This window comes from Filicampus tigris, chromosome 3 (assembly GCF_054856515.1).
Source record: "Filicampus tigris isolate MCC_2025a chromosome 3, RoL_Ftig_1.0, whole genome shotgun sequence".
NCBI classification, from domain to species: domain Eukaryota; kingdom Metazoa; phylum Chordata; class Actinopteri; order Syngnathiformes; family Syngnathidae; genus Filicampus; species Filicampus tigris.
Genome location: NC_141219.1, coordinates 12505749 through 12524493, shown reverse-complemented (window position 1 = coordinate 12524493; position 18745 = coordinate 12505749). Strand labels below are relative to the sequence as shown.

At 40.5% G+C, this 18745-nt stretch overlaps 1 protein-coding gene and 1 long non-coding RNA gene across 3 annotated transcripts in view; one reads left to right on the top strand and one right to left on the bottom strand.

The window, feature by feature from the left end:
* kiaa1549lb (KIAA1549-like b) overlaps nucleotides 1–18745 on the top strand; it is a 54508-nt gene that overhangs the window by 27393 nt on the left and 8370 nt on the right. For both annotated transcript variants that reach the window (XM_086026706.1, XM_086026705.1), the window contains exons 5-15: nucleotides 2461–2680; nucleotides 3732–3865; nucleotides 3992–4160; nucleotides 9416–9475; nucleotides 10512–10663; nucleotides 10987–11158; nucleotides 12228–12391; nucleotides 13165–13200; nucleotides 14596–14786; nucleotides 17303–17433; nucleotides 18163–18281. In XM_086026706.1, the coding sequence (XP_085882832.1) occupies nucleotides 2461–2680; nucleotides 3732–3865; nucleotides 3992–4160; nucleotides 9416–9475; nucleotides 10512–10663; nucleotides 10987–11158; nucleotides 12228–12391; nucleotides 13165–13200; nucleotides 14596–14786; nucleotides 17303–17433; nucleotides 18163–18281 (1548 nt within the window). The remainder of the gene's footprint in view (nucleotides 1–2460; nucleotides 2681–3731; nucleotides 3866–3991; nucleotides 4161–9415; nucleotides 9476–10511; nucleotides 10664–10986; nucleotides 11159–12227; nucleotides 12392–13164; nucleotides 13201–14595; nucleotides 14787–17302; nucleotides 17434–18162; nucleotides 18282–18745) is intronic.
* On the bottom strand, nucleotides 849–16804 carry LOC147149936 (uncharacterized). Its single transcript, XR_015086295.1, has 5 exons — nucleotides 16548–16804; nucleotides 14663–14729; nucleotides 8338–8458; nucleotides 2503–2670; nucleotides 849–1003 (listed from the first exon to the last, which is right to left on the bottom strand). It is a non-coding gene; the product is annotated as an uncharacterized LOC147149936 (long non-coding RNA).

Sequence of the window (18745 nt, the reverse complement as noted above, 5' to 3'; positions counted from 1 at the left end):
GTGTCCAGTGTTATATTGTGATTTGAATGACCCGTTGAATTAGTACGCAATATTAAAGTACAATGCTGTTTTTTATTGAGATTGTCATTAGGGTTGGGCATCGTTTGAATTTCACCGATTTTGCGGTATCAAACGATTCTCAATTCCGATTCCCCGATTAGGAAAACTGCAGACATCCATTTTTTTAGCTGCCCACGGTGTAGACTAAGATAAAAATTCGACAGGACTGTTTGCCTGCGTATCGTATTTTAAATGCAAATGATTCCGGAAGATTCCAAATTATTCTTTATAACAGAGTAACAGTTATTCCCGGTTCCAACTGTGTCTCGAGACTAGGTGCCCAACCCTACTCGTCATCCACCTTTCCATGAACTGCCTGTGAGCTTTCGTCTGCTAAGGACTTCTCAGCATTTGTCAACACTTTCTGTTGTTTCCCTTGACACACATTTGAAAGTTTATAAACTCAAAGTAAATTGAACACTTCGACCAAGGACCCTCATGTAGGCTATGCGAAGACTGATATAGAAATGAGGTTGAGTGATTGCATCCCACAAGGCAGTGGGTGATGAGGTGCAGTGTCTAAATTAGGACTGCAGCAATCATCAAGCTGACATGTCTTCTGATTCTGAATTGAAAAAAAAAAAAGCACATTATTTGTGCTTGATGTTTGCGGTGGTATAAGTGCCCTTCATCACACTGACAGCTTTTTTTCAGGTCACTAAATGAGGTAATTATAACACCTTGTATGACAGAGTCCACTTCAACACCACTGCAAACTATAACAAGAACAAAAAAGGCATGTTGTTGAATAAATACCTCTCTGGTAGTGTCATTCAGAGCTACCTACCTGAAGGTCAGTGCTCTCCCATGTCTCCTTGAAGCTCACAAAGTGTCTTGCCTCACTGCACTCCCATCACCGGTTTTGCCACGGGATTCTTGGGCTTTTTTCAGTCGCGCTACGTTTTCACTCGATGGGATGCAAGCTGCTGGCAAGGGCAGTGGCCTGTGTGTTTGATTAAGGCTTATAAATGGTTGGGAGGTGAGCAAACATGCAGATGTGACACTGATAATAGCAAAGCAGTTTTGAGCTATTACATGAAAATGATCGACCACATCCATTTTAATGTATATCTTTTGGACAGTTATTTTTAGCTGCGGTGGAAATTTGAAGTTGAACACCGTTTATTCCATGCCGGACGTTAGCCACTGTTAATATTAAGACTCAGTTATGATATAAGACATCTTATTTATGATAAAATACATCTTAATTACAATAAAACGTAAAACACATCTTAATAACACGGGACATGATGATTTATGTCACAGGTGCCCTTTACGGATCACTCTTTTAATATCCTGAAACATTATTAATAATTACACAAGCGTTAATCTTAATAGTTGTCAGGTTCACACCAAGTGAGACATTAGTAAACAACTCACAAAATGAGGAGAGAAGACACTCAACACAATATTGTCATTTTACTTGCGCAAGGAGAGCGAAGGGAACTACCGTAACAGTTCCTAGCAACCCTCTGATAAGCAACTCCGCCTCCTCGCTTTTATTTTCTTAGGAGTCCCTGTTTACAAAGGTGTCCCGACTCTAAGGGAAAAGGGGGGCGAAAGCAGTTGGGACATTCTGAGTTTGGTATGTCTATGTGTGTGCGCGTGTGTGTGAGTCATCATTATGCATGTCTGAAAGCAATAAGGCACGCAAAGCAAGCCGGGCCTAGATCAGAACAAGCATAAAGATGAACATCTATTCCTACAAGGCTAGATTAGAATGAGGCTAACGTCTGGACTACAACAAGGCTAAGGCCAGTCATCAAACTTCTATTCTGCATAATTCAAATGTGGGACAGCAAGCGTCATAGCATACTAAGTAGTATACATTATTCTTACAATAGTAAAATTGAAAAACAACAAAACACTGTCATGGTTGATAACAAGTGGTGGCGAGTATGGTGAGCCTGGAGGCTTTGAATGTGAGTCCTCTGACTTTACGTAATACATAAAATACAGAAGTTGGTCAAAGTTGGTAGACGGAAACGCTAACGGAAGCCCATTTAAAATGATAGGTTCGGATCGGGAATTTTTTTTAAAATGCCCAGCTCTGAATATTTTATCAGTGATACCAATTATCATAGCACAGAGATAATCCATAACGCCATGTCAGGTAAAACCCTAATGTGATGTAAAACCATAATAAAATGTGTTTTCCTTGGTTGTTTTTCTGGCAGTTTGACAGTACAATGGAGAGGAAACTAAGATCTCATTAAAAGTACAAAATCTTCATAAAGCATCCGTACTTCTACATTGGACAGCCTTGATATAGATATTTGATGCTATTGTGTGGATACGTGTATAAATCCAGAAAAAATCCCGCTGCTTCTTAGCAGTATAAGCATGCAATGTGAAATGTATTGGATGGTTTTGTATAACTTTAACTCGTATTGATTTTAGGTGGAGACTGTATTTGGTTCACCCAACATGACGGTGGCCTACCACGTGACTGGAAGGGACATGGTTTATGTCCCCTCCATGGTGCTTTCGGGCTTGGATGCGTATGGTCGCGATAAGCTGATTGCAGACCTGCGACAGTACCTCCCCATGGTTACAGCTCTCCCCATTCCCGTTGCAATGTGGAGAACCAGCCCGGCTCCTGGCTTCCAGCTGAAAACAGGTCAGGACGAAAGAAGAAAATAAGATGAGCTTAAGACTTTCTGCTATAGTTAGGTTATTATGCTTCTGTGGAGCTTCTGCACTGGTGATTAGAGAGGAGGAAACTATTAAGATACCTTCCCAAATAGCTACATTAATAATCACACTCAATTAAGTAATATTCTTCGTAATAGAAACACACAGTAATAACATTTGCCCTCCATATAAGAATGGAAACACGGAAAATGTTAGCACATAACATGTCTGTACCTTGTGGGCTCATCTCATTTGTCTAATTGCAGCCTCCTTAGTCTCTCCTCGCTAGAAATGTTGAAGGTAGAAATGTTTTTGTGTATTGCAACATTTGCTCCTTGATGCCGTTATTTGTTACAGACGTTTGCTAGAGATGACGTCTGACCATTGACGTGTGTTACAAATTCTGTGTGTCAGAATTATTGCGATCACCACGAATGTCTACATTATGCTTTATTTCCAAGTCTGATTCGATTAAAGTGCAATATCAACACGGTTAAACTTTGCAAACATTTGTCTTTGTTCTTCTTAAGAGTCGTTTCTTTCTGTTTGGCAAACCAATTTAATGGCTCATTAGCGCTACCTACTGATAATGTCCTTCCACTGGAAGGAAACCAATATGAATTGATATTGTCCAGATGTTGTTAAATTTACTGATGCCCCCTAGTGGTGGGGGATTCTCAGATTTTTTTTTCTCAAATATCAAGACACCCAGAAATCAGCCAGTGACTCGTATGTCAAGGCACTCGTATCTCAAGGCACTACTCTAATTGTTAATTTATATTATTTGGTTAATAATAATAATAATAATAATAATTTCATTTACTTATTTGTTAGCTTAGATTTGATAAATCAATAGATTTAGACATCTGATATGTGAATGTTATTCTTCTTTTTATATGCATCTCCACCAAAATTCCGTTGTTTAACTACAAAATAGAATAATAATAAATGTCAACTACAGTGCAGAGTCAGATTGTGTTAGAGCTTTGAATATCAACATTCTAAAATAAAGCGAAATGACTCCTCTTGTTCTGCAGTTCTGCAGTTTGTGGGAGCTGTCGATGATCCACGCTCATGTCAGTTTTCCCAAATGATGGAAGAGAGGCTGGAGAAAGTTTTTTCTGAAGCACAGGCCAAAGTCCTCCGTGTCAACAGCAAACTGTCTATACAGGTGAGGAAACTAAGTCTTTCCATTTGTGATGTGAGGAAAAATAAACATGGATTATGTATGAAAAGAATATGCTTTTCCTCCAGTGTAATTTTCTGTTTGCCCTCATCTTAATTTTCCTGTGCCCAGATGCTGAGTGTCTCGCAGGCTGCAGGCTCTTCTGCTGTGTCATTGGTTTACAGTGTGAAAAATGGGACTGTCTTTCTTAATGGCACCACTGCTTCAAACCTCCTTGGTCAGCTGTCCTCTGAGCTGGTGGGCTACTTCCTCTTCTACCCACCACTAGTCGTCGCTGAACGTAAGTCACCATTCGGCCCGTGAAGTACACCAAATGTAAAGGCACACATTTTTTTTTTACCCAGATTGATGCCTACTATGACCTTTTAACCTGTGTGTAACAAAGCATGCTAGTCATTCATTTTTGTGGACAGTTGTTTAATACGAGGTGATACACTGATATACCCTCCCATGATTCAACCTTATTGCGACCTTGCAGCGGTACACTTGCTCAAAAACAAATTAACTGTACATGTTTCATCTCAGCCTCATTTGCCAGCCAAGTTCTCTGTCTATGTTTTAGATGTACTTAAAGGAGAAAACCAGCAATGATGACAGGGAATCAGCATGAGCCTAAACAGCATTCCCGTAGAGACCCAGTGTGCCGTCTGTTCTCATTCCATACGCAGCCTCAACCGCTTTGAGTCAAAAGCAAAATTCTTCGGTCTAATAAGAAGCAATTTTGAAACTAATTTTCGAAACCCAGAGAGAAAATGATTTATTTAATTTCATGGTAACAATGAGATCATCGACAAGATGTTTGCCTTCTCTGAGATGCGATAGGGTAGTTTGGTGTCACACACAAGTGGCATTGCCCAAGGGGATACACTGAAAGACTATAAAAAATGCATAAACTGTATTGTTTTGCATTTATTTCTTACAGTAGATATTGAAATTTAGCACAGACTGCTTTATGTGGCAATAGGGATGTCGATATTTCACACTCCACCGAGCTATTTAGTATAATGTATAAAAAAAAAAAAAGATTTTGTTGTCATGTCTGCCGCAAGTCAAATAGTGTCCGCAAACAAAACAATTCCAATCTTATCAGCAACCTCAGCATTCTTTTGTTCACGTTTGAATGGAACACTTTTATATCTTGGTCTCAAATGCAATATGAATCAGGCCCTATATTTCGGGAGGGCATTTGAATAGAACGAGTTGCATTTAATGCATTTTTTTTTTTAAATTTAATTTTCACTTATGGCAGATGCTACAATCACTATTGTGAATCAACTATTGACATATGGCAGTTACTGTATGTTTACACTGAGCGTGACGATGTGCCTTGATGCTGTTAATGAGCATTGAATTAAGCTCTCATTAAAATACCATTATGGGGTGAATTTGCCTCCAAACAGTTTTGATGCCAAGAAGGAAAAAAGACTACAAAGTGCAAGGAAAGAGTAAAAAGGATCACAATGAGATAAAGCAGCAAATGAGGGCATGTTTGTTTGTCACCTCGTCCTTCAGTGACGTCACTGCTGCTTGCAGGAGGTGTGACTCCCTCCTCACCCCCAAGTCAATTTGTCCCGGAAATAATTAACAGCGGGGGATTCTCCCACCACCTTTGGACTTGGCTCGAACAACTTGGAAACACTACCATCCTGCAGTGCTTGTTTACAACCCAGAGTGCACCACTGCTTCTGTCGTGCCCCGTGTGGGCTTGACGCCACTCTCAGCTGCTTAACTCTAAGTTCACTTTTCCTCAAGTGGAATACATTGCAAGCCAAAAGTCCATTTTAAGCCAAAACAATAGATTCACCACCTAGCGTGAAATTCGTCACGCATACTTCTGGGTGGCAATAAGCTAAGCACTCTCGGAGTAAACAAACCCTTGACGTGCCATTTAACCAAGGCAGAGCGACTGAGGAAACAGGGTAAATGTATTCAATGATGAGTTTAGCCTGATTCCCCACAGAGTGTCAGTCGAAATGAAGATGCTACGTGAGGTAAATCGTTTTGAATGGAGACGTAGTGCTGGCTGTGGTATACATTTCAACAAATGTAGTATGTTGATTCGGAAAAAAATATTTGCTGCAAATTCAGTTATACTTGATTTGATCAGGCACAGGCGTTCTCTTTCATTGGATCATGGATAGTGCGCTGTCTAGGCGAGACATAATGAATTGCTAAATTTCTCAAGGGCAACTCAACGAAGCATTTAAAACTGACAGTGAGAAAATGCCTTGCACAAACCCACCAATGGAGGTTTGGTTTGTCCCATAAGAAGTAGCTTTTGCGTCAATAGGCAATCTTGGAATGTTCACATTTTTACAGCAACCACAAATTATTGTTGTCACACACTTGCCCTGCTGGATTCATTTTTATGTTTTTGATTGCAAAAGCAAAACAAAAACTAAACCCTCTGGGGAATACATGGCGGTGCATCCCCAAACACAAGGTTTAGTCATCGTTCAAAGTTCAGGTCAAGGTTGGTCACTCGCGGTCTGCCACTCGGAAGGACCCTGATGCCTTTTGTTTACAAAAATTATGATAAGGGTTATTTTATTGTTGTGGAGAGAGTTATGGAGAAAAATGTAGTGGAATTAGTATCATCCAGGCTCAAATTTAAAAGCTCCTTGAAGCTAAATCCCACCAATAGGCAACACCCCTAAGCTGGTATTTGGGGGCTTATAAGATCAACCTCCCATTAAAATAAATTGACACAGAGCCAATTATTAATGGCCATGAGAAGGACAAAATTGCCTACCTTGCATCACCAAATCTTATACAAAAGATCTGCTGACATTGCCTTGACTTAGCGATAACCGATAACCTTCTATTGATGTGTTTCTGCAAGTGTTGTGAAGATATTGTGTGCTACAGTAATTTGAGGAATGCCCCAGTGCAGTCGAGCAGTTGGTCCTGTGTGGATTTCGATAGGTTGAGTCTGCATGCTTTAAAATGGAAGTCAACTCCTACATTTTATTGACAATAATCTGTTCTACTCAGCCCCTCTAGTCTAAACACAGCGTTATGATTGATATGGTGTTAGTGGGATATGAATTAAGCCATCTCATCTCACGGGGTGGCCATTTTGCTGTCGACTGAAAATGACATCACAGTTGCTTAGGACTCAGGTAACGAGGAATCATGGCTCAGCTTCCAAAAACGAGATTTTTAGCCATCTCCGGGGGCGGCCATTTTGTCACTTCTGTCGACTGAAAATGACATCACAACTGGTCAAGGCTCAGGTAACAACCAATGACAGGTCATCTGTTTTCTGAAGCTGAGCCATGACTGGTCGTTACCTGTGCCCTGAACAATTGTGATGTCATTTTCAGTCGACAGAAGTGACAAAACAACAAAGCAAGAATTTTGCACAGCTCTGCAAGGGCAGTATGTAAAGTGCTACGTCGCACTGAATAAAGCTGTTAGGTGTTATCGGCTATGCCCATATTTATTCAAATGTGAGTCCCTCTAATCTTGACCATATCCTGCATGTCTGCTGGTGAAAGTTTGACGTGTCTTTATAGTTTGTTCCATTCCCTCTTCGCTGAGTTGACATGAGGCGTGAAATACAACTTGCAAGGATGCATTTGAACAAGGATTAGCATTTGTCCTAACTGTTCAACTTGCTAAGAGCCATGATAAATGGGATGGATGTATACAGTGACTTGCTAAATGTCTTTTCTCTAAGGCTAGGTTTGGTGTTTTGGTCTGTCTGAACCAAGCAAAATCTGAGTTAAACCACATAGTGTAAACGGGTGGATTTTACTGCCTAACTGATATTCCACAAGCGCTCTGTTACTCAGAAGGCTGTATTTCAACTAGTGGGCCTGCATAGAACATTATCTTGAAAAAAAAAAACATGTTTGGGTTGGCCTCCACTTTAACTCATATTCCACAAATGCAATATTTATCAGAATGACGTGCTTAGACTAGTGGACGTGCATAGAACATAGAACTTGTAAAGAAATTGCACAGAGACATTGTAAAAAAAAATGTTAGGCTGACTTCCCCTTTAAAAGGTGCATTTTGCTCACAAAATTTCAGATCGGGGGAACTGGGATCAGTAGCCGATACGTAGGAAGATGGTCACGCCATGGGTTAGTCCCTGAGAGTTTCTATAATCTTGACCATGGTGAGTCTGCTGATCATCCACCGTAAGAATTGGATGAACAGCAAGCATAAGCCATGCTGTTAATACACAGATGGCCAAAACATCCTCTTCTTGTTGTTTTGAACAGTTTGTTGATCTGCAACAGTCTAAATTTAGGCTACCAACACCTACAGGACCAGGAAGGAACACAAAGTCAAGTCATCTGCTCTTAGGCCGTGATTAACTTGTGTAGTGCGATTGGGAACACCTCTCATCTTTATCGAACCAGCGCTCTCTTTAATCCAGTCCAGCTGCTTCAACGCTACTTTTGACCCAAATTATGAAACTGATTTTACATAGCTCCCATACATACTGTATGTTTTCAATGCTGAATCCCATCCTCAGTCTTTTCGTCAGCCACCGTTCTGTTGCTTTGCTGCTGTCATGCCTGAGTGTACATGAGTCCGCTCTCACAGGCCAGCAATGCAGCATCCCTGCAAACAGTGCAGCAGCAGAGGAGTTTAATCAAGCAGGAAATAGATGTAAAAAGAACACGGCATCAACCAGAGCTTAGGCAGCCGAGCGCTCTCCTTGCTGCCGTGTTTGTCTGACATGCAGCCAGCTCAGATTTGTATCACACCAAATCAGACATTCTACACCTCAACACCAGATTACAATGATTAAATCCCCAACTCACAAAGAACATCGCTTGTTGGAACGGCTGTTGATGTGAGAATGATGTGATTGTTTTTTATTGAACAATCATTTTTCCCTCCAGGTCTCCAAAAAACAATAGAATGGTGACTGAAACGACAAAGCGATATATTGGCAAGCAGTTTGAAATTTTGTTCAGCCATATATGAGGAAATATAGTGCATGATTCTGTGAGGTTTTTTTATGAGATGTAATTTCAAATGAGAGCTGTCAAAATACAAAAATCAATTTCTGATGTTTGAAAAAAACTCGAACTATAAAGAAATATAACCACGTCTATAGACATATAATTGAGATAAACAATAGACGGGAACCTTAAAAAAGTAAATGGATTAAGCATAGTCGGAAGCCAATTTTATCCGTCGACGTAATCATCCATCTTCTATTTTTGTGGTGAGGCTTCAATGGCCGCTGCGAGGTTTTCGTTTCCCATTAGCCGCGGCCGAGGCTTCTGGGTCCTAAAAGGAGACAATTTGCCGGAAATTTTAATAAAATACCCGGCAATAATTTCAAACAATAAAATCAGAGCTACAAATACATACAGTACATTAAAATCACCCTTCTGTGTTGTGCTGTATATAAAAATAATTTTGATTAAGTTTAACTCATGTCTTAAAGACATGGCATTATGCATTCAATGCAGTTGTTTGCTCAGAACGATCAAATTAAACAACTTCATTTTTAGATTTCAATCCAGTGAGTTAAATATCATGTGTTCAATGTGTTTATTTTCTCAGCGCTGGAGTATCACAACCTGAACACCTCTATTGCCACCAGGGACTTTTGGGTCATCACAGGTAAGAGTATTTATTCATTTATAATATTTTTTTCCTTCACCTTATGGTTGTGTGTCAGCCTCACTTGTTGCAGTGTTTACATATTTAACCGCAGCTGGGCATTGCCTAACTGCCACCGAGTTCCCGTCTGCATATTTAAATGACCCACGTGGTCCCAGTCGGTCCGAATCAGCCAAATGACGTCGAGAACGGATTTAACCTGTAACTTGTCACACACAGGTGCCACACTCCTGACACTCCTAGTAAGGAAAAAATAAAAAAATAAAACAGTGTTGTGTACCTTGCGGTCCCACAGACGCAATGACATGTGCCCCATATTGTTTTTATTTCACTGATCACCACGCTGAGCGCGTGTGTGTCTCAGCTGTTTTTGTTTTGGAAAATTCTTTCACAAACAAAAAATAACTTAAACTATATCTTACGTTTCTGAAACAAATTAAAACTAATTATAATGATAGTATAAATGTCCTTAGTTTTTGTCTTTGTCAATTAATATCAGACATCACCATTCTGGGTTCAATTTAAATACATTCATTTCGGTATTGCTGTACGTCCGTACGGAAGGCTATATGTAGTGACCTTTTTTTTTCTTCTTGCCCTCGACATATACTCCATTAATTAAAAAAACTATACATAATAAAAGCTAAATTAAAATGAAGTATTTTTGAAAAAAAAAAAGGATAAAAACTAACAAACCTTCTCTAAAAATTTAAATGAAAACTAAATTAACATAATAAAAAACAAATGTCAAAATGAAAAAAAAAAATAGCTATAATGAAAAAATAACAATGTAACCACAACTCAGAAAGATATACAGTCTGTAATAGGAACTAATGACCCTGAATAAACTGGAACAACCTTATGAATGAGTGTACATAATAAGAAGTAGGGCTCACTTTTTGGTTATAGGTAAAATCAAAATCATGTACCAAACTTTTGCAATCACATTCTGTACACGTGTCTAACTTCACCTCTGTGTCTGACAGATTTTTAACAACCTGCTGGTTGCATGTGCATGTGTCGCCCCTCTTCACAGTAATCCAGGATGTGGATAACGCCAACCTAGTTGAACTGTACCAAAGCTTTGCCAGTCTGATGGAGCAGCGGCTTGCCGAGTTGTTTGTGTTGGCAGGCCAGCAAGGCACTCGCTTCAAACGAGCTACCGCTGTTGGCAGCTACACTGTCCAGGTATGATCGAGATAGTCGTCCATGTGGATTAGCAGCTCCGGAAGAAAGAATCATTTATAATAGATACGACCGAGCGCCTCACATGCATTTATAGCATGCAGTGAGAATGTCTGCCCCCCCCACAGCATGAAGGGTCAGATTAGGATGTTGTTTAAAATCTCAATTTTTTCATCTTCCCCCATAGTATTATCTTGTAATGGAAAAATGACTACTCCGAACCGATGTGAGCTGGGCCAAGCCGCCGTGCGGTGGAAAAGCTGCATTAATTGTGTCGACACCAACGCATGACATTGTATTGACGCTCTTCTGTTTGGCTTGGTCAGATGGTGAGTCTCAGAAGAGTGCCGGGATTGAAGAATCCAGCAGAGATGACCTACTACGTGCAGCACAATGGCATTCCTTTAGCGGGCGCGTCAGCCGCCAAGGTCCTCAACACTGTAGATTCTCAGACCGTGGCGCTGACCCTGGGCTACTTTGTTCAACTGCAAGCAGAACGTAAGCAACGGCATCCTTTAAGCGTTTGACAAGTGGACGTTGACAACCTCAAACCGCATCGCGGGTTTGGAAAGAAGAGCTGCTGGAAGCTTTGTGTTCTATAATCTCTCTGAAAGGCTGCCGGCAGGACATTGTTTGCGCAGGCTGCAGAGCTGCTCGGTGCTTGTTGAACAGGCCAAGAGGGAGACAGTCAAGGCAGTTAAGAGCTGGTAGCATTCTCTCACACAGCGGAGCGTTGCCCACAATAGACTCGACATTAAGTTGAATGTGGAGTATTTTAGCGTAGGTGTAATGGTCACATCTGCATGTTTTAGTAAGATAAAGTAGACTATGTATTATATTATGCATCCAACAAGCACATAATTAGGTAGGTGCACTTGTGCTTTGTACCACATTGTGTATTTTTCAATATGACATTGAGTTTACAACTATCCAGTGAAACTCCACATTTCATAGGAGAGAGGCACTGCTGGGAAAAGTGAACACCTGTAAGTAATTAACGCCCCCTAAAAAGGGTTATGATTGCCTATATACATAAGATGGTTGCAAAGCACTTCTTTTGTCTCAGCGAAGCTCCTCAACTCACTTCAACATAGTTTCTTGGCTCCAAGAGTCCACAAAATGGTGGCAAAGCACTATCTTTGTCTAAATGACGCTAAAGTAGAACGATTAGCTTCCTCACCAGTCTGGTTTTTATACGTAAAAAAGAATAATGGGCACCATCTGAATACCAAGAAAAGTACAGTGGCCTCAACGATCTGTTATCCATCCAACTATCCCTTCATTTTCTATACCGTTTATCCTTATTAGGGTCCCAGGTGACTGGACTGGTTGAAATCAGTCGCAGGGCCGATATTTGATCTCTATCTGATAAAAATGATCTCTTTAAAATTGCCATTTATCTTTAAAAAAGGTTGCCCAGATCACACAAACTATGCATGATTCATCATTTGACATTAAAGTGAGTAATGTTGAACCCATCATTTAAAAAAAAGGTGGCTATTTAATTAAAAAACATGATTGGTGCAATAAAACGATGATGGCAATGATAATGTTTTACATTCCTCAGCTGTGGTCAAGAACCCTCCAAATAACCTTTGGATCATCGCTGCAGTGTTGGCTCCCATAGCTGTAGTGACACTCATCATTCTCATCATCACAGCCGTGCTGTGCAGAAGAAACAAAAAGGACTACAAAGCGGATGCAATCGGAAACCTCAATCCACGGGCTAAGGTAAATTCAAATTCATGTGTATAAATTCACAACTTGAATTGTATCCTTTCCATCCTAACCATCCATTCTAACACTCAATTAAAGGGGAAGTCAACCCAAACATATTTTTTTCAAAATTATGTTCTATGCAGGCCCACTAGTTGAAACAATGCAATATGATTAATATGAAATATGAGTTAAGCAGCAAAATTAAGCCATTTGTAGCCATCTCAGGGGGCGGCCATTTTGTCACTTCTCTCAACTGAAAATGACATCACAGACCCTCAGGGCTCAGATAATGACCAATCACGGCTCACCTGTTTTCTGTTTGTCATTACTTGTTGTATGAATGGCAATTTTGGTGCTTATGTATGTTTACACGCTGAGGCTATAACGCTTTTTACGTATAGTGAATGGAATACAATAAATGAAATCCCCGATGGTGGTATGTTTAATTCGCCTCACTTCCGCATCGTGGTGCATGAGAGTATGAATGATTGTCTGTATCTATACAGTATTTGCCCTGTGGCCCCAAGCGGAATAGAAAATGGATGGTGGAAAAAATTGCTCTATGATATAGAGTAGATCATACTGATATGATAAGAAGTAAAAAGAGGGATCGTTACAACTTCAAACTATGATTTATCTCAGAATTGATATAGCTTTTAATTTCATCCACTCATCCATTCTTCCATCCAATCAATCATCCAACTTTTATTTATTGTTCCATGATTAAAATGAGATGCCTGTATCTACCTACTGTGCCCTGTCAAAACACGTTACCTCACTTTCAGATGGCGTACCGGAGGGACGTCAACTACTATCATCAGGTACAACAATTTCTGTCTTTGCATGGTGCCGAAAGAAGGGTTAGAAGGAACTGTCTACACTGCTGTATATTGTGCCGTGCTGATGAAAAATAACAACTCAGCAGCACACTGGAGCTATAACGCTTTTTACAATGGGATTCTCTTGGATGAAAGACAATTGGCTCCAAGCAGTCGCCAGATGTTACTTGACAGATCCAGCCAGCTTTTACACAAGAGTGTTTATGAAGCACAAGCGTGTGAACTTACAAGATTGCAAAGAGGCTGGGTGTCGATATATCCCGCGCAAACTCCTCTGAGCACCTCCTGTGTACCGTTATTTTTGCTGAGTCGGGCTTCGCTTCACCCGAATAGATGAATGAAAACAAAAAGTGACACTCTCAGCACATTCCGCTGCTTTATTGATACTAATAAAAAGCCTACACTACCATCTGTAATCCACAGTTATTACAGTATACACAATTGATCCCTCTGCGATCTTCCCATGTAAAAACACCCACATAGTGATTTCCCTTGGAGTGAAAATGGTGATTGGTTTATTCTGAGAGATGTTGTGGTCAGTGCATACGTTACTGCACTCGTAATTCATTTCAAGTGAACTGAATATTAGACATGGCTAAACATTCAGTGATTTCTATAGACCTTATGAGGGTGTGCACTAATACAAAGAGAGAGCTTGTTCAGTGGAGTGTCACATTGATTTTGCAATTCCAGATGGATGCGTTTGGGGCACTATAGTTTCCACGCCGAGCTTGTGTGTGTGTGTGCGTGCATGTGATTGCTATACTTTCTCTAAACAAACACTAAAGCATTCCTCCTCCGTGTTCTCTACTGTATTTTAATGTTTAAATCCATCATTATATTTTGATGAAAACTTGCCAATCTCATTTTATCACCACCCACTGTGAGTGTTTATTGGACACGAAGTTGGAAGAAGATGAAAAGGGCTTTAGTTAAATCAATTTATCTTCTCCAGTTGAAGGCACAGCAGTGCAGTAAACACTTTTTTTCCCCCCTAATTAACATTTATTTACAGCTATTTTTGGACCCCTTGGGTTTATGGCATTCTTCTAAATGCCTTTAAAGCGGACATCAACCCAAACCTATTTTTTTCACAAGAATATGTTCCAAGCAGACCCACTAGTTGAAACACGGCATTCTGATTAATAGTGCGTTTGTGGAATATGAGTTAAGCAGCAAAATCCACCCGTTTTTAGCCATCTCAGGGGGTGGCCATTTTGTCTTTTCTGTCGACTAAAAATGACATCACAACTACTCAGGGCTCAAGTAACAACTAATCATGGCTCAGCTTCAGAAAACAGGCCAGCATGTATGCATTTACATTTTCATATTACTGCTTTATTATGAACTTTTTTTTCCCATCCTTTTCTCCCTCAGCCAGTTCAAGGTTTTGACTATGCAAAGCAGCATTTGGGGCAGCAGGGAGGAGACGAGGATACCCTACCTGCTGGTCAAGATACTTTGATGTTGTCCCTGAAAATTCGGGATGCACCACTTTCGCTGGAGAAGACCTTGAAACATGAGGGCACAGTCAACAAGGCGAAACTCACCAATGACAAACACAAAAGGTATTTTCGCCTCCATACAAAGGTCCTGCATGAAAATTCCCAGCCCTTTCAGAGAACTCAAAGCATAGCCTCCTAATGCCATAATGTTGAATAATAGCCAGGCGTGAGCAGAGATCGTGTGTGACGTCAGGTCAAATTGACCCTTTTGCTCGTTTGATAGCAAGAAGTGCTGTTCTCAAAATGAATTGGGATGTTGACTCATGACTGATTGTTTAATGCCACCACAAAAAGGGCAGAATCTCTCAAAGACTGGATTCAATTTCAGTCGGATAATAAGATTAAACTTAAATGCATGTGACAGAATAGGCAATACAGGGAGGAAGCTGGTCATGCGTTTGACGTCAGGATGGCTCACTGTCGTCAATTACAAGTCATACACACTTTAGCTTTACCTTCACATTTCAATCCTAATTGAAACCATGCATGCATTCATTTCCCATGCTTATTCTGTGCCGGTCTGGGACACAAGGAAGCTGGAATTATTACAGATGACTAAGACTAATAGGCAGGGACAGATCCATGTCAATCACCGACACGTCCAAGTCACACCCTATTACATGTTTTCGTTTTTTAAAATTGTATTAATGGGGGAGTTTGCAGTGTTAGAACTGATAGTAAGACTTGAATGTCTTCACTTCACTAATTCCTCCTCCCCACCCTCACTATCTGACCAGAGCCTCACTTACTCGCATGAGTGCAATTCTTAAACGTGGCCATTCACAACGGCATGCGATTATAAAAGTCCGTAGAGAATGCTGTGCAGCTTCAACAAACTAGCAGCGCCAGCAATATTAAGCTAGCATTAGCATTACAAACAGGGCAACGTTAGCCACGGCTGCTACGTTGCTTGGCAGTATGACTTATTCATAATGGCGTGTTACTTCAGAAGGAATTAGTAATTAGTCCGTTTTTAGTTTATTTTTGGGAATGTACAATCAATTAAAAATCACAAACAGTTGATAAAATTATCTGTTGAGCAAAAATGTCATTAATTACCTGATAGGAAGCTCCCATGTTCTCCACCCAATCCTATATTGCTTCTTTTCTCTGATTCTGTTTGCTAGTCCTATATTCTGTTTTCTGCAATCAAGGGATGAATTATTTTGTTTTCTGCAGGTGGATATTCTGCCATTATTAATATTAATATTCGACAAAAAGTCATTTTTCTTTTGTAGGAGTTGCAAATACCCCCTTTAATCTTTCATTTCGTGTGATTGCCACTAAAGTATAAAACATAGCATGCCCATGTATTGTACTCATGTTGCAGGAGAACAAATCAAACATGCTATTGTAATACAATGCTACCTTTGCAACCGCACGTTAGGGGGCCTTAGAAACACAGCAGCTAAATTGCATCCTGACCATGACATAACATAAACCCCAAATCCTATGCCTATTTGTTAAATTTCATAAAGGCATGCTTGGATGAGTTTGGCACAGAAGAACATGGAAACCCTCGACATCATTTATATTACTGTGGCCAACTTTAGAATTGTTTAACTTGGAGTTGGTCCAAGCCCTTTGTCCATCTAAAGATCTAGTTCTCATTGAACGCCTCAGTAAATGCATATTTGTGGCATGAATTCAAAACTGTCGAATAGCCAATAGAATTCAAACTGTTCTGGATGTAACGGAATAATGTAGCACAGTGGACTAATGGATGGGTGGATATAACTGAATAGTTGGAGGATGATTTGAAAGAAATGTGCAGTATCATGAGTGAAGTTATCAGGCTTAGTTTTGACCAATCATTTCACTTACATAATGTAGTTCCTCTCCTATGCCAAATGCAGTCACCGTTATCTGCAGTAAGCTCCCTTGTCCCTAAAGGAAAGATTTTTCATCCTGCCATTCCCTTCATCCCATTAGTCACGATTCCACATATCTTTTAACCTAACTTCTCCCTCTCACGCGGCTAATGTAAATGTATTCTCTACGTCTCTAATAGTTATCACACAGTGCACGTCTTTGTTGAGGCCATGCTGCGCCGCCTCAACGGGAGCAGGGAGGGCATCCTCTGTTCCTCTGTCTCTCTCTTCACTGTTATCATTCTTAGCAGACAAATAAGGGATGGACTGCGGCGCTTTGATGTCACTGTCGGCGCGGCTCTAATTCCAGCCTCAGTGCAGCCTTTAAAGGCCCTTTAACACGATGCGGAAAGAGCCAGCGTTTGTCTAATTACTAGCAAAATGATGTTCTATGACTTCATCCTTTTAAATGTAGCAGACACACCCATGCATTGAATGTTATTCATTGATAATCATCAAAGATTCCTGCTTCATTTAACGCTAAATAGCACAGCTGTGTCCATTCGCTGTAATCCAACTGTGGTTGGATTGCTACTATACGAGATAAAGTAGTAGTGTTGCACAAGTTTATTCTTTTCACAAACAATTGCCGTCATAATTCAATGTTTCAAAAGGTGAGATTGTTAAAGGGAAGAGTGACAATACCTGGCTGCGAGCCCGCTTTTTGGGAGAGCTCACCGCCTCTCTTGTTGCTATGGTTACTTGCAGCAAGTTGTTGAGTGAGGACGGTTCCGTCATCAGCGGCGAATCAGAGCCGCGGAATTCCGTTCGGGGCTTGGCGGCGCCGAAAGTCACAGCGCAGCAGAAACCGACAAAGGAGGAGACGCGCAAGAGAGACGGTGAGCGTCGCACGCACACGCGGCGCGGGGGTGTGAATAAAAAAATCATTCATGCTTCTCACGACAAGGACATGCGGTCATGTGACAATCACATCTTGGTTTGTACTCTACATGCAAAAATATGTTGAGATATCGAATTATTTCTACCTTGCATTTGTGATAACACAACTGTAACTAACCACTTAGCTGTACGCAGAGATGGACGTGATGTTTTTGCATAAAAAGCACACATTAATAATACATATCATAGATGATATGTCAGTCTGTCATTCACTAGTGGATGCTATGAAAGTAGCCCCTTGACATGCCGTAAACATACGTGCACCGTGACCAATTAAATATCAACAGGCCCAGATTTCACACACAGAAAGTACATTTGTGAGATGAGGTCACCTTTATTTCAGTGTATCTGCTTTTTGCGACATTTTTTATTTTTTTTTGGGTGGCGCGCAATGAGATTTCTCTAATGAAAAGTAGCTGTCTTGGCTCAATAAAGGTTGGGAATTACTGTACTGCTTTAGACAGCGGACTAGTTGAGACCGAATAAACAGCGCGTCTGCTGGTTGCCGCCAAGTGCACTCTATTTTGCTTCAATTGCTTGTCTATCAGAGGCAGGGTCAACAATTCAATATTCAGGCCATAGACTGTTTTGATGCTCTCTGAGATTCACAAAAGACTGAAAGGTTATTTGAAGTTGCTTTGTGAATGAATTTCTTCTGTGTTCTACAGATCCATATGACACCTCCTCTGGCTCCCTGCAGCTCATTTCAATAAAGCCCATGACAGCTCAGCTCAACTACTCGCAACATGTTTCCTCTGACCGTGACTCAGCCATGCTCAATGGAGAGGTAATTCATATGCATAAACGCAAACCTATTGGGAGAGATTTGTTCAAATACGTTTTGATTGAAATTCTTTTAGTTGCAATATTTGCTGAGGTGGTTATGTTTTGATTTGTCTGTACTCTATTAAAAAACATTTCCCGGGATTCCCTTTAGATAATGGATGGATGGATGTTCTGTTTTGGGATTTAAATATACGTAGCTGATTATATACAGAGTCAGAAAATGGAATGTGGAATCAATTTAACTCCAGACCGAATTCTGATTGTGCATCGAATAAACTCAAAATGCCCATTTTCTATGCAACTTCTCGTTATGGTCACGGCTGAAATGGAGCGTATCCCCACTGAGTTTGGGTGTGAGTTGGGGTACACTCAGGTCGGGTTGGCAACCTCTCGGAGGACATATTTTGATAAACAAACATCACATTCATCTTCTCACCTATGGACAATTTAGAGTCCTGAATTCAC